The sequence below is a fragment of the Cebus imitator genome, unplaced genomic scaffold, assembly GCF_001604975.1.
Source record: "Cebus imitator isolate Cc_AM_T3 unplaced genomic scaffold, Cebus_imitator-1.0 Scaffold852, whole genome shotgun sequence".
Classification (NCBI taxonomy): domain Eukaryota; kingdom Metazoa; phylum Chordata; class Mammalia; order Primates; family Cebidae; genus Cebus; species Cebus imitator.
Window position 1 is genome coordinate 96,192 of NW_016108167.1, and position 12,833 is coordinate 109,024.

Consider the following 12,833-nt stretch of genomic DNA (forward strand, 5'->3'; position numbering starts at 1 on the left):
AAAAAAATTAGTCGGGCATGGTGGTGCGCACCTGTAGTCCCAGCTACTAAGGAGGTTGAGGCAGGAGAATCGCTTGAATGTGGGAGACAGAGGTTTTGGTGAGTCGAGATCACACCACTGCACTTCAGGCTAGGCAACAGAGCGAGACTCCGTCTCAAAAAAAAGAAAAGTTTGCATGGTACAGAAATTCTGCTTCAACCTGTTGTCAGTAATATTACTTTGTAGCCAACTTTGTCTTGTCTTTTGTCTCACCAGCTACATTATTGAGCAGGGGGTGTGTTATTTGGTTTTATGTGAAGCTGCCTTCCCTAAGAAGCTGGCTTTTGCCTACCTAGAAGATTTGCACTCAGAATTTGATGAACAGCATGGGAAGAAGGTGCCCACTGTGTCCCGACCCTATTCTTTTATTGAATTTGGTAAGTTTTTTTCCCCCTCACTTCTCTCTATCAAGGAGGCAGACACACTGATATAATATTGATACATTTTTTTCTGATGTTTACTTATTGAAGTTTTAGCTTTTGCTTTCTTTTCCATTCCACTTCTTTTTGTCTTTTTAAATGATTAAGGCTTCCTTCTGAAAAGTAATTTTCTCTAGTCTTTTGATCTTCCCCCCATAGAAATTGTTGTCTTTTGCCCATCTCTGTTATTTGGTTTGACTCTTCATTGGAGCCACATGTGACAGGTACTGTGCTGAAGGTCTATGACACATTATGGCTGAGTTCTTCTTTACTCCAGTCCATAGACTAACACTCACATTAAGGCTCATTTTATGGAGATGAGAATTAGGAAGTCAGAAAGAAGGGTGTGTTGTTTCTTTTAGTAGAATAAGGTCCTGTAATTAAACCAAGAAATAGAAGATACATGGTATTCATGGTATTGGAGTATAATATTTAGTATATTTAGGAATAGTGAGCATAGGTGTCTGTATTTGTACAAGAATTATAGAAAAACCAATCACTAATCAGACCTGGTAAAGTATCTGATGACAAAGGATCAAAGGAAATGTCCTAAGTACAGGGAGTGAGAACAAGTAGGATCAGGCTATATCGCTGACATTTTTAGTTAAAAGAGAAATTAGTTTTACTTTCTCAGAATTTCTGAAGTGTTTCAAGTTTGCTAGATAAATGGGTCATCTTGCTTTTGAGAAATAGAGAATATTTGGGAAAACACTCTAGTGTTTCATAACTGCACACTCTCCAAGTGCTGGTTTATATAATGTCCAGTTTTTCAAATTTTATTTTTGTAGACAGTAGTAGTCCCATAAACCGCCCTCCAAAAATAAGACAAATGTGTCAGGGTCATACAGGAAATAAATGGTACACGCAAATTAGCTTAAGGGAGTATATACAAAGATACGAATAGGCTGTAGGAGAATTACAAGGTACAGTAACCTCAGACCAGTAGCATACTGGTTATTACTATTCCTAGGCCTGAAGATATAAGGGAAAGGAGCAGTTTCTGAAACAAAAAGGAGAAAATTTCTAGAGAAGGCCAACGAGAAGAGCAGTAACTTGGTAGAGGGATACTGCCAGAAGAAGGATCCTTCCTTCTCTGAAAGGAGCTAATGGAATAAATATCCTGATGTCACTGTCTGTTCTCCTTCTTCCCTACTGTTGGGGCTCTTTCACTGCCTGAACCTAACGGACATAGGGCAAGGAGTCTTTTGAGGCACTCCATACAAATCAGCTTCCCAGTACAGAAAGAATGGTGCAGGAGAGCAGAAAGGAGATCTAAAGAGGCAAATAAAGGAGTCCAGCACACATAAATTAAGATTTTTGCCAAAAGTTGAATATATCTTTAATAATAAGTCATTCCTCTTATAGTTTTGAGAAATGCTGATATGAGCAAAAGATGGACGAGACTTCAGATTTATTTATTTATTTATTTATTTATTTAGAGACAGAGTCTCTCTCTATCTTCCAGGCAGGAGTGCAGTGGTGCGATCTCAGATCACTGCAACCTCCACCTCCCAGGTTCAAACAATTCTTGTACCTCAGCCTCCTGAATAGCTGGGACTAGAGATGCACGCTGCCTTGCCCAGCTAGCTAATTTTTGTATTTTTGGTAGAGATCGGACTTTTGCCATGTCGGCCAGGCTGGTCTCGAATTCCTGGCCTCAAGTGATTCGCTCACCTTGGCCTCCCAAAATGCTGGGATTACAGGTGTGAGCCACAGTGCCTGGCTTAGACTCGTTTTATATTGATATTTTGGAAAACTCCCTATTACATATTTGCTTTACCTGAGGTTCAAGAATGGAATGAAACTGGGAATGTATATTAGAGAATATACTTTAAGGCAGTGTTTAAGCTTTTTAATGAACATGAGCTCTTTTGCCATGTTAGGCTCTAATGATGTTAGAGTGTTACCAGTATCCTTTTAAGGAATGTGTAGAGTTAAGTAAACCTAAGGGTCCTCAGAATAAATATTGTTTGAAAATTTCTGTTTTCAGGAAAGGCTTACTATAGAGGGTCTTAATTTCCCTAAGCCTTCTGATAGCAGCCTTAGATAGCAAATCTTATACTTCAAAGGTATCCAAAGGACATTTCTTCTGAAGGGTCATCTAGTTATACCTTTACATTTTACAAATAAAGAAATCAAAGCCTAGATTTTGATATTCAACCAAGAGTTTGATTAACCATTGACAGTGGCAAATTCAGGAATAAACTCCGAACTTTTTTTTTTCTTTTTTTGAGATGTAGTCTTGCTCTGTCACCTAGGCTAAAGTGCAGTGGTGTGATTTTGGCTCACTGCAACCTCGGCTTCCCAGGTTCAAGCAATTCTCCTGCCTCATCCTCCCAAGTTGCTGGGATTACGGGCATGTGCTACCATGCTTGGCTAATTTTTTGTATTTTTAGTAGAGACGGGGTTTTACCATGTTAGCCAGGGTGGTCTTGATCTCCTGAACTCGTGATCTGCCCACCTCGGCCTCCCAAAGTGCTGAGATTACAGGCATTAGCCACCATGCCCAGCCAACTCAGAACTTTTAATTTTCTACTTCAGTACTTTGAAGGCCGTTAAAGAGATGGTTCATGGTCACTTTTCTTCATCATTCAGATACCTTCATTCAGAAAACCAAGAAGCTCTACATTGACAGTCGTGCTCGAAGAAACCTAGGCTCCATCAACACTGAATTGCAAGATGTGCAGAGGATCATGGTGGCCAATATTGAAGAAGTGCTACAACGAGGAGAAGCACTCTCAGGTATCTAAAAGCAGTGAGTCTTATGAATAAATGGTTCTCATTCCATAGACAAAGATAGCTTATTTTGCAGTGCCTTTTATGCTGTTAGATTCTACGTAGAACTGTTAAGAATTTATCTCCCAGAAGTACATTACATTACTATGCTTCCAATAGGGTATGTTTTTTTCTTAGCATGATTAGTTTTTGTTGAGTTGGAACAGTGTAAAGGACTCATCCATATTTGAAGCAATGATTATTTCTAAGATATTGACAAAATTAAGCAAATTATATACAGAAACACTTGTAAAAGTTAAGGGAAATGAAAAGAATGAGAAAATTATCAAAGATTTATTGCAGTGGTTTCTTGAGTAGCCTCTTTGGGAGACTACTGCTGCCAGATCAATCTTTATAAAATGCCGTTTTCATCAGGCATTCCTCTCTGGAAAACTTTTAAATCTGGGACTGCAAGATAAGATCCAGTCTGACTTACTTTTCAGCCAGTCAGTGCTTGTTATTTGGAAGACATTGTGCTCTATACCTGGAAAATAAGGAGAATGCAAATGTCTGTCATTCTCTAGTTCACAAACATTCTGCTGCAGCCAGGCCAGCTTCTTCACTATCCTTAGTGGTCTATTCTGCCTCATGCTGGAACTGTTCTATAAGACCTCCATAAGAACTGCCTTTTTAAAGAAGCCTTCTGTGATCCTTATAGCCTGTATCACATTAATCTCTTCTGTACTTTAAACTCCTAAAGCACTCAGTAACATAATGTTTTTAGCACATATTACGTGTGTGTACGTTTACCTAATTTACCTTAAATATGCATATTTATATCATATATACCATAAAGATATATTAAATATATATTTAATATATTTCCATGTAAGATAAATATATATTTTATATATTTAAATATTTATATTAAAGTAGGTAAACATTTGTATAATTAAATAATTTTATATAATTTCATATATTTATGTTTTTGAGACAGGGTCTTGCTGTGTTGCCCAGGCTGGAGTGCAGTGGCAGAATCTTGGCTCACTGTAACTTCCTTCTCCTGGGATCAAGTGATCCTCCCACCTTAGCCTCCTGAGTAGCTGGGGCTACAGGCATGTGACACTATGCCTGGCTAATTTTTGTATTTTCTTAGTAGAGATGGGGTTTTGCCATGTTGTCCAGGCTGGTCTCAAACTTCTGGGCTTAAGCAATCCACTCACTTCAGCCTCCCAAAGTGCTACAAATACAGTCATGGGCCACCACACCTAGCCCTTTATATAATTTTTAAAGTGTAGGTAATTAGGTAAAATTAGATTAAAAGTATATGTATATTTACCTGAAATTTAAATATTACCTAAATGTTTAATGTGAACATGCAGGCTCTTTAAAGATAGTGTTTATGTGTTTTATATCTGTTTCACATAATTCTTATATGTCCCCCACAGTAATGGTCACAAATAGGTTCCTTAATAAGTATTTTTTAATTCAGCCATGCTATATATTCATTAGTAAATGGGTTTTCTTTTATTACAAACTACAAACTTTAACCTTTTTGTGAGTAGTGAGCAGTTACCCGTTTACCTTCACACTCTTTAAATATCAAATTTTGAGTGAGTGTGTAAGTTTTTGTCATACAGACTTACAATTCCTAAATGAGATAAAGTAGACTAGCACAGGAATTTTTTGTGTGTCACCCATGCAAGACTCTAAATTCCATAAAGGCAGGGATCGTGTACATTTTGATCACTGTTTTATCCTTTGCACTTCACATGGTGCCTGTAACATAAATATTTGTTAAATAACTTCTCCAAGCAATAGCTTTGTCTTTATGTTTTCCTGTGTTTCAAAATATTCATATATAAATTCTCTTAACTATGACTTGTTTCATATGGTCTAATAATTATTTCTCTGCTGAGTTACTCTCAACAAATTTAGATTCATTTAGCAAATGTTTATTGTGCACTAACTATATACCAGTCCCTGTTCTGGGCACTCAGGATATAGCAGCAAACACAATAATTTAAAATCCCTGCCCAGTGGAGTGTATATTCTTGTAGACTCTGTAAAAAGATGCCCTGTGAATTGTCATGGTTATTTCTCCCTAACTTCTCTTTTGTGACTAGATGTTTTTCTTACTCGTGTGATCAGTTGCTAGTTCAGACATGGCTGTCATGCTTGTATTATTAAGTAATGCCATGTTTCCCAATCAAAACCAGTGTCTATTAAGCAACTCCAAATATTCCAAAAGCATTCTTTAAGGAAGAAACAATCAGATTGCAAAATAGCTTTTCTGAAATTTAAAGAAATGAAGAGTTTGATCAGAATTTATTATGTCAAATGGAGAGTTTGTGTTTATTTTTAAAATATACCCTATATTTTAATCTGGTTTAGCTCTTGTCTATCTGGCTATTTCTCTTAAGTGCTTAGTTACCTATTATAAGATAACATTGCAAATGTCCTTAGGGGTCAGAAAACTTGCCAACTTGCCAGAAAATGCTAAAACTTAATTGATTCGTGGGTTTTTTTTGTGGTACTTTTTATTGTATTTTAGTTGTAACTAAATACAATAACTAAATTTATATTTCCTATGTCTATTGAAATATAAATGCTGATAATTTTAAATTCACAATAGTCTTTACTATGTGGAGAATCTTAGAAATTTTAGCAGTCATCATTGAAGTATAGCTTAAGACTGTGTTTGGTTAATTGAATTTTCTGATTATTTGAGTTTGTTTTACATGAATTATCATTATCGTTTTTCAAAATGTAAAATAATATGATTCAGACCATTAAAAGATTATGAAGATAATAATTATTAGCATGTAATAATTATGGTACTTTATCATATGCAGGCATTGTTGCTCACTTTACAGGCAATTTCATGTACATACAACCTATGACATGGTTACTGTTATTATCCCCATTTTATAGATAAAGAAACTAGGTTTTAAATAGGTTTTGTGACTTGACCAACATCACATGATTGGGACAGGTGATATCTGAACCAAAGATTCTGAGGCCAGAACCTGCACTTCTAACCACCTTACTATATAGCCTCAAAAATTCGGACATAATCTGACCTGATAATTTTAAACTATATTATAAATATTACAGTGTTTCAGGATCATCAGTTAATTAGTATATGCAATGTTACCTTTAAAATAAAAATGATAATTCAAGATTCATGGTTGTTACAGTGGTACTCATTTTGGTTATTTTTAATGCCTTAATACTTTTCCAGGGACTAATATAATGTTTTCCTTTTTTCTTCTTTGACAGCATTGGATTCAAAGGCTAACAATTTGTCCAGTCTGTCCAAGAAATACCGCCAGGATGCGAAGTACTTGAACATGCGTTCCACTTATGCCAAACTTGCAGCAGTAGCTGTATTTTTCATCATGTTAATAGTGTATGTGCGATTCTGGTGGCTGTGAAATAATGAATACAGTCACTGGTAAGGGAGAACCTAGAACCCAGTAGGTGTATATTTTCAGGAAGCTGAGCTCACAGAGATGTGTATTAGAATCCAAGCAGAACTTCTGCCTCTAAAGACCTTGCAAGAAAAGACGTGTCCTGAAAATGAAAGGTTACACCTCATTAAATGAAGCTTAACCCTATGTAGAATGTCTCTTTCGGGGCAGAGGCTTTCTCTGGGTGCTAAGCCATGTATGTTAGGGAACAGTAGATTGTTACTTTGTTTTTTCCCTCCCAGTACATTTTAGAAATGGCACTGACTGGGGTATTCTCATTCTCTAATGGAGCCATCAATGAGATTTAATTTAGCCAACCCGTGCTAGCAACATTCTGAAATTCCTTCAAAGAAGGCAGTCCTTTTGGAAAGGTTTTTTTGTTTGTTTGTTTGTTTTTTGTTTTTTGACTCTAATCAACATTCCTTTTGTTGGTGACATTTGTAATTTTGAGTAATATGAGTTTTTGATGGCCTTTTAAACAAGACTCCAGTATATGAAGGTTAATTGCTGTGCTCTACAGACCTTGTCAATTGGCCCCTATAGAAAGTTAACCTTTGTTGTGTTCCCTTTATAAATTGCTTATTGCACAATTGCTTTAGGGTTAAATGAATTATATTAAGATGGCTTGAAATTATAGCACTCCTTGATTAAGAAGGTAAAATGTTTCTCTCATTTACTCCTTAAACAAAAGACTAAAATTAGTTTGGGACATTGTTAATTTTATTTTGAAGCATTTGATTTGTATTAGTATAAGAGCAAGTATAGCATATGCTTAAATGAGGCCCTTGGCTTCATGAGAAGAAAGGAAGACCCAGGTTATAATTACAGCTTTCTCCTGCCCCTTCTTTGCTTTCTCTACCATGATTTTCTCCACTGTTTATGTTCCCCCTCCCACAATTTGCTAACATTTAAAAATTTTCTGCACCCAGTAGTTTCATGTCCTGTAGACATCCTCTTAGGACATTCTCAAATTTCAAAATAAAAGATATTAATCTACATAGCTAATTAAAGTTTTTGCAGTACTCAAACTACTAAATACATTTACCTGAGAAAAAGTCTCTGAGAGCACCTCATTCCTGTTTTAGTTCATGTAAATTCTCTGAGAATGTTCTAGAGATAGATAAGTCATTTATAGTAGTTTCTATTAACTAATTAATGTACCCATGCTTTTTTCCTTTTCTGCTCAGGGATGATGAGGATTTCCTTTTACCTTCTGAGGTAGAATTTTTTAATGAGGATGGGCCTTTTAAATATTATCGCAAGGGTCTACAATATAACTTAAAACTCCTATCCATACTGCAAATATTTCTTTAAATTGTATGGGAAAACGAGCCAACTTATTTCTTAATATCTTTGGTGAGAACTTTAACCAGTAAGCAATTTTATAACCCTGAGGGATCATCAATGATACTATCCTGATTCCTGTTAAGGAAAAAAATATTTTTCCTTATAACAAGGCAAGGAGAAATGCTGTTTTATTCCTGATAATTTATAGAACTACAAAAATTTTTTCCCTTTCTTTTATGGACCTAAATCTGCCAATTGGGAATTTTGTGCATGAAATATGAAGTTACTTTTTATGGATAATCAATGCTTTTAAGTCCCCAAAAGGCTCCTCCCTAGGTAATGATGATGTTGATAATAAAAGCCTTTGAAAGGCTGAAATCCTAAATAGTGGTACCATAGTATTTGGTGCTTCTAAAAGAGTGGAGAGGGGCAGCTCATTGTTGAGAGTTGCATGCTGCAACCTAATGGTCAGCAATGAAATAAATACTTCTAGAATGTTCACTTCAATGTGAAGTTTTGTTATCTAGTTAACTTATATACACATATCCTTTGTAGATACATTTCTGTCTAATCTTGGTAGGCTAATTAAGAAAGAAGGGATGGGGTAAATGTCAACAAAGAAACAAGAAAGTGATTTAAGATCAGAGTAGCAGAAAGATGAGAGAACAAGACTATCACAGTATGGCTCCTGGTTTTCTTTCTTTATAAGAGGCAGTGGGAAGATCTGACTAGATGAAATGCATCAGTAACCAAACTGGCATTTAAAATAGAATGGGATAAATAGTGTATGGGGTTATTGGAGGCACATTAAGAATGGACACCTAGTCTATTTTGGGAAGGAGTATGGTAAGAGAAGACTTTGTAGAGAAGGAGAATAGGGCATTAGAGGGAGAGTCAATGGCATGTGCAAAGGCATAGATAAAGAGAGCAAAGCATATTTTGGAAATGTAACGGCTTGGTTCAGCTTAGCCCATAGGGCAAGCATAGACAACAGAGACTTGAGGAATGATAACTAGATTGGTACACCATCATAAAAGGACTTGTCTATCATGCTAAGGAGGTTAGACTATCTTAATGGCAGTGGCAAAGGATGGCATCAGATTTATAGTTCAAGTGATCATTTTGACCTTCGCATAAAAGATATATTAGGGAGGGATAAGCCTAGAAGTAGATAGATGAAAATAAGGAGCCATCAAAGGCAGAATGAAGCTTAGGCAGATTTCAAGTGATTTTCAAGAAAGATGTGATCAGAGGTACCAGATACTATTACATAACACTTTCTTTGTTTGTTAGGAGCTTATTTCTCACACTGACCAAACCTTTTGAAGTAAGTACTCTTCATACCGCTATATAAATACACTTTACAAAGGATTCTGCTTTGAGGCATGACAGAGTTAAGTAATTTGCCCAAAGTCACAGAGTTAGAAAGTAATAGAGCTAAGATCCTTAGGTAGTTTGGCTCCAGAGTCTGTACTCTTAACCACTGTACCACCACCAAGAGGTCAAATAAAATGAGTACCAAAAAATGTATTTTTGAATTTAACAACCAGGAACTTAATCATACAGGCAGAAGTAATTCCAGAGCACTGGGGACAGAAGCCAGATTGCCATATGGGTTAAAGAGTGTGTAAACCACTAGGAAGTGAAGACACAGAACTACTGTCTCAAGTGTTTTTCTGGTTATTATGACACTGAACTTCATGGCTTGTTTTAATTAAGACATCTTACAAATGTCAAAATTTAGAAATATTTGGACATTGTACACACTCTGGTTATTTAAATGTCTAACAATGGTTCTTAAGCATTTTGAGAAACCTTTAAAAATCTGATGAAAGGTATGTGCCATTACTCCAGAAAAATGCTCCTGTGTACATGCACACCAAGTACCACATACTGTTTCCAGCTGTTCAAGGACTACAAAGTCTGTTCGTGACCTAGTGGTCCATGTTTCCTCAGTTAAAAGCTCCAGAGATACAGGATGTGGTAACTCAAAGGTAAGTACCCAGAGCCTTGAAAACTCCAGTTATGGTGACTTGGAAGAATTCTATAATTTGAATTAACTTTGTGGAGAGATGTATTTTTGAAAAATTGTATGTACCCAAAAAAATTCATATCAAATAATATTTTCCTGTAGTGTATTCAAGGATCTGATTCCACAGAAAAATATTGTTTTGGTTTCAGTTTCTCAAAATCACATTTAAGGAGCTTGAGATTTATGTTTTCCACTTAATAAGTCTTACAAAAGCTAGTTAAGGAAAATAGATAATCATTTCTGCACACATAAGATTTAGTAAAAGATGTATAATAAAACATCTCATTTCTTAAATTTCCACCTTGTTGGTAGCTTTCATGACGAAGGGCTCGGGTATTAGTGGCTGTACAATTAAGGTTTTTGGTAGTGAAGTTAGCAGAACTAGTAGATTCCTACCTGGTGGGTTTTTTTCCTCCAGTTAGCTCAGCAGGAAGGTAAATAGCAGTCATTGTGTGTGTGACAAATTTTGAGATAGAATGAGCAAATTGAATCTCATGTCCTATTCATATTACTGTCAGGCAGGGTTCACCTAAGAGTATAAAACTATCTCAAGCAATTTAGTCACTCAGTCCTCAAAAAGTTGATTTCAAGTACTGTAACAATTCATGTTTAGATTAGAAAAATCACTAGAAATTTGCCTTCTGTATAGTAATCTATACTTTTTTCTCTCATTTCCTGAGTACTAAGTATTAGGCATTTTACAGGTATAACTACAATTCTTAGAAGCATTTTCTGTGCTTGCCCAAGGTCACATAGCTAGCAGGGTAAAGCAGATTGAAATCCAGGCCTGCTAGACACCAAATTATTATTTAAGAATACTTTTCACTACTCCTAAATAATGACACAGATATGTTTGTCTTATGCACTTCACTTGTACTGTCAAGTTATTAGTATGTTTATTTTGAAAAGTGTTTTTTACAATTTATTATTTCAGTAACTTTTAAATTCATTACCTCTTCTTCCTTTATTCTTTTTAAATAGTTTTTGCTTTTGTTATTTTGTTTTCCCTTTTTTATTCTTGGCTTGTAATACAGCTTTCCTTATTTGCTCCTTTCTCATTTGATCTCAATATTAATCGAACCGTTTCTACATCTGATTCACTAAAATTTTAGCCATTAAAAAAAAATCCCATTTTTTCTATGTCCTTTTGCCCATTCTCTTCTCTTTGCCTCACTTCTTTTTTTTTTCCATTTTGCTTTCATTTTTTGTTTCCCTAGATGTTGTTTTTACATATAAGTTAATGTACTGCTGCAATTTTGCATCTATAGATTAGAGCTTCAGAATCAACTGAGTGTATTCTTTATTTTTAGGTCTAAATTTATATTACCTTTTACTGATTTTATAATATACTGTGCTCTTTCATTTTAGTCTGCACATTAGCCAAAGAAGATAGGCGTATTTTAAGAAATCTGTTTGTAAAAAATGTCAAGCATGGCAAGAATTCTTCAAGAAATAAGCTCCTCTAATTTGTCTTCTATGTTTAGAGTTTCAACAGTTAATTTTATTACTGGTAACTCCCCAATATACCTTCAAACTTGTGTTTTGGGCCCAAGTTTTTCTGCTTCTTATATATCTGTTTTTGACTATCCCATAAATACTTAATTGCATCTAAAATATATTGCCTCCACTCCATTGCTCTCAAAGATAAAACCAAATCTGTGCTGCTTACTATATTTCCAATATTTAGGCATCACTTGCTATTCCTTTATCTGAGCTACATGTCGTGAATTGTATTAGACTCCTCTGTTTTCTTCTTTCACCTCTAACTAGACTGTTGACCAAAATCTTTTTTATATAACTTTCAAAAGGTATTTCATTTCTTACATCATTTCCATCCTTTATGTTTTGGGTTTAAGCACTCATTAACTTTAAGAAGGATTCTTGCAGTACCCTCCCTACTGATTTTGTTACACGTCCCTCTTTTATGTCAGTACTACCATGATAATACCATGGATAATTTTTTAAATGCGAATCATACTGCATTTTCTTTAGAATAAAAGATCAAATACTCCAGTTTGCCATTCGCAGTCTGGCCCCATTGTACCATTCTAGACCCATCTCCTGCCACTCCCCACCACTCTTACTTTGTTTCAGCCCACACTAAATAAGCTAGTTCTCAACCAGTCAAACACTTTACCTTGTGCCTTGGCTCACTGTATGCCTTTTCTCCAGAATATCTTTTTGTATACTTCTCTCCCATCCTTTTCCCTTTAAACCTGTTGCTATGGCTTGGATGTTCTTTGGCCCCTCCAAAACTCATGTTATAATTTGATTGCCAATGTAATAGTAGGAGATGGTACTTTTAAGAGGTAATTAGGTTGCTAAGATGGACTAACATCTTCACACTGAGACTGGGTTAGTTCTTATGGGTATGGTTAGTTCTCAAGAGAGTGAATTGCTATAAAACAATGCTGCCTCTTCTATTTTGCACTTTTTGCGTGCACATACTCGGTCCTCTTCTGTTTCTCTACCATGTTTTGATGCAGCATGAGGCAATCATGAGAAGCCACCCAATACAGCTGCCTGATCCTGAACTTTCCAGCCTACAGAACCATGTGCTAAATAAAATTCTTTTTAATAAGTTACCCGCTCTCAGGTATTCTGTTATAGCAACAGAAAACAGTTTAAGCCTGCTAGGCTCCTAACCTTGAGAGGCTAGAAAACAAAGCCAGAGGTCGAATACCAGCCTCTGCAGAGTTAGAACACACAGCTCACGAGTGCTGAGCTCAGCCATTGCCCCCAAAATCTTGCAGAAATGACGCCAGTTAGCTGAACCCAATATATACAACAATCAAACCCCCAAGGGCATAAAAGAACACCAAAGAAGAAAAACCTCTCCAAGAAACAGCAACTTCAAAGGTTGAAACA

The 12,833-nt window shown here is 35.8% G+C and overlaps 1 protein-coding gene across 1 annotated transcript in view; it reads left to right on the forward strand.

The window, feature by feature from the left end:
* SEC22B (SEC22 homolog B, vesicle trafficking protein) overlaps window positions 1-12,550 on the forward strand; it is a 24,839-nt gene extending 12,289 nt beyond the window's left edge. The window contains exons 3-5 of the mRNA XM_017520554.2: window positions 256-416; window positions 3,054-3,200; window positions 6,456-12,550. Coding sequence (XP_017376043.1) covers window positions 256-416; window positions 3,054-3,200; window positions 6,456-6,610 — 463 coding nt within the window. The 3' untranslated portion in view covers window positions 6,611-12,550. The remainder of the gene's footprint in view (window positions 1-255; window positions 417-3,053; window positions 3,201-6,455) is intronic.
* The last annotated feature ends 283 nt before the right edge of the window (window positions 12,551-12,833 follow it).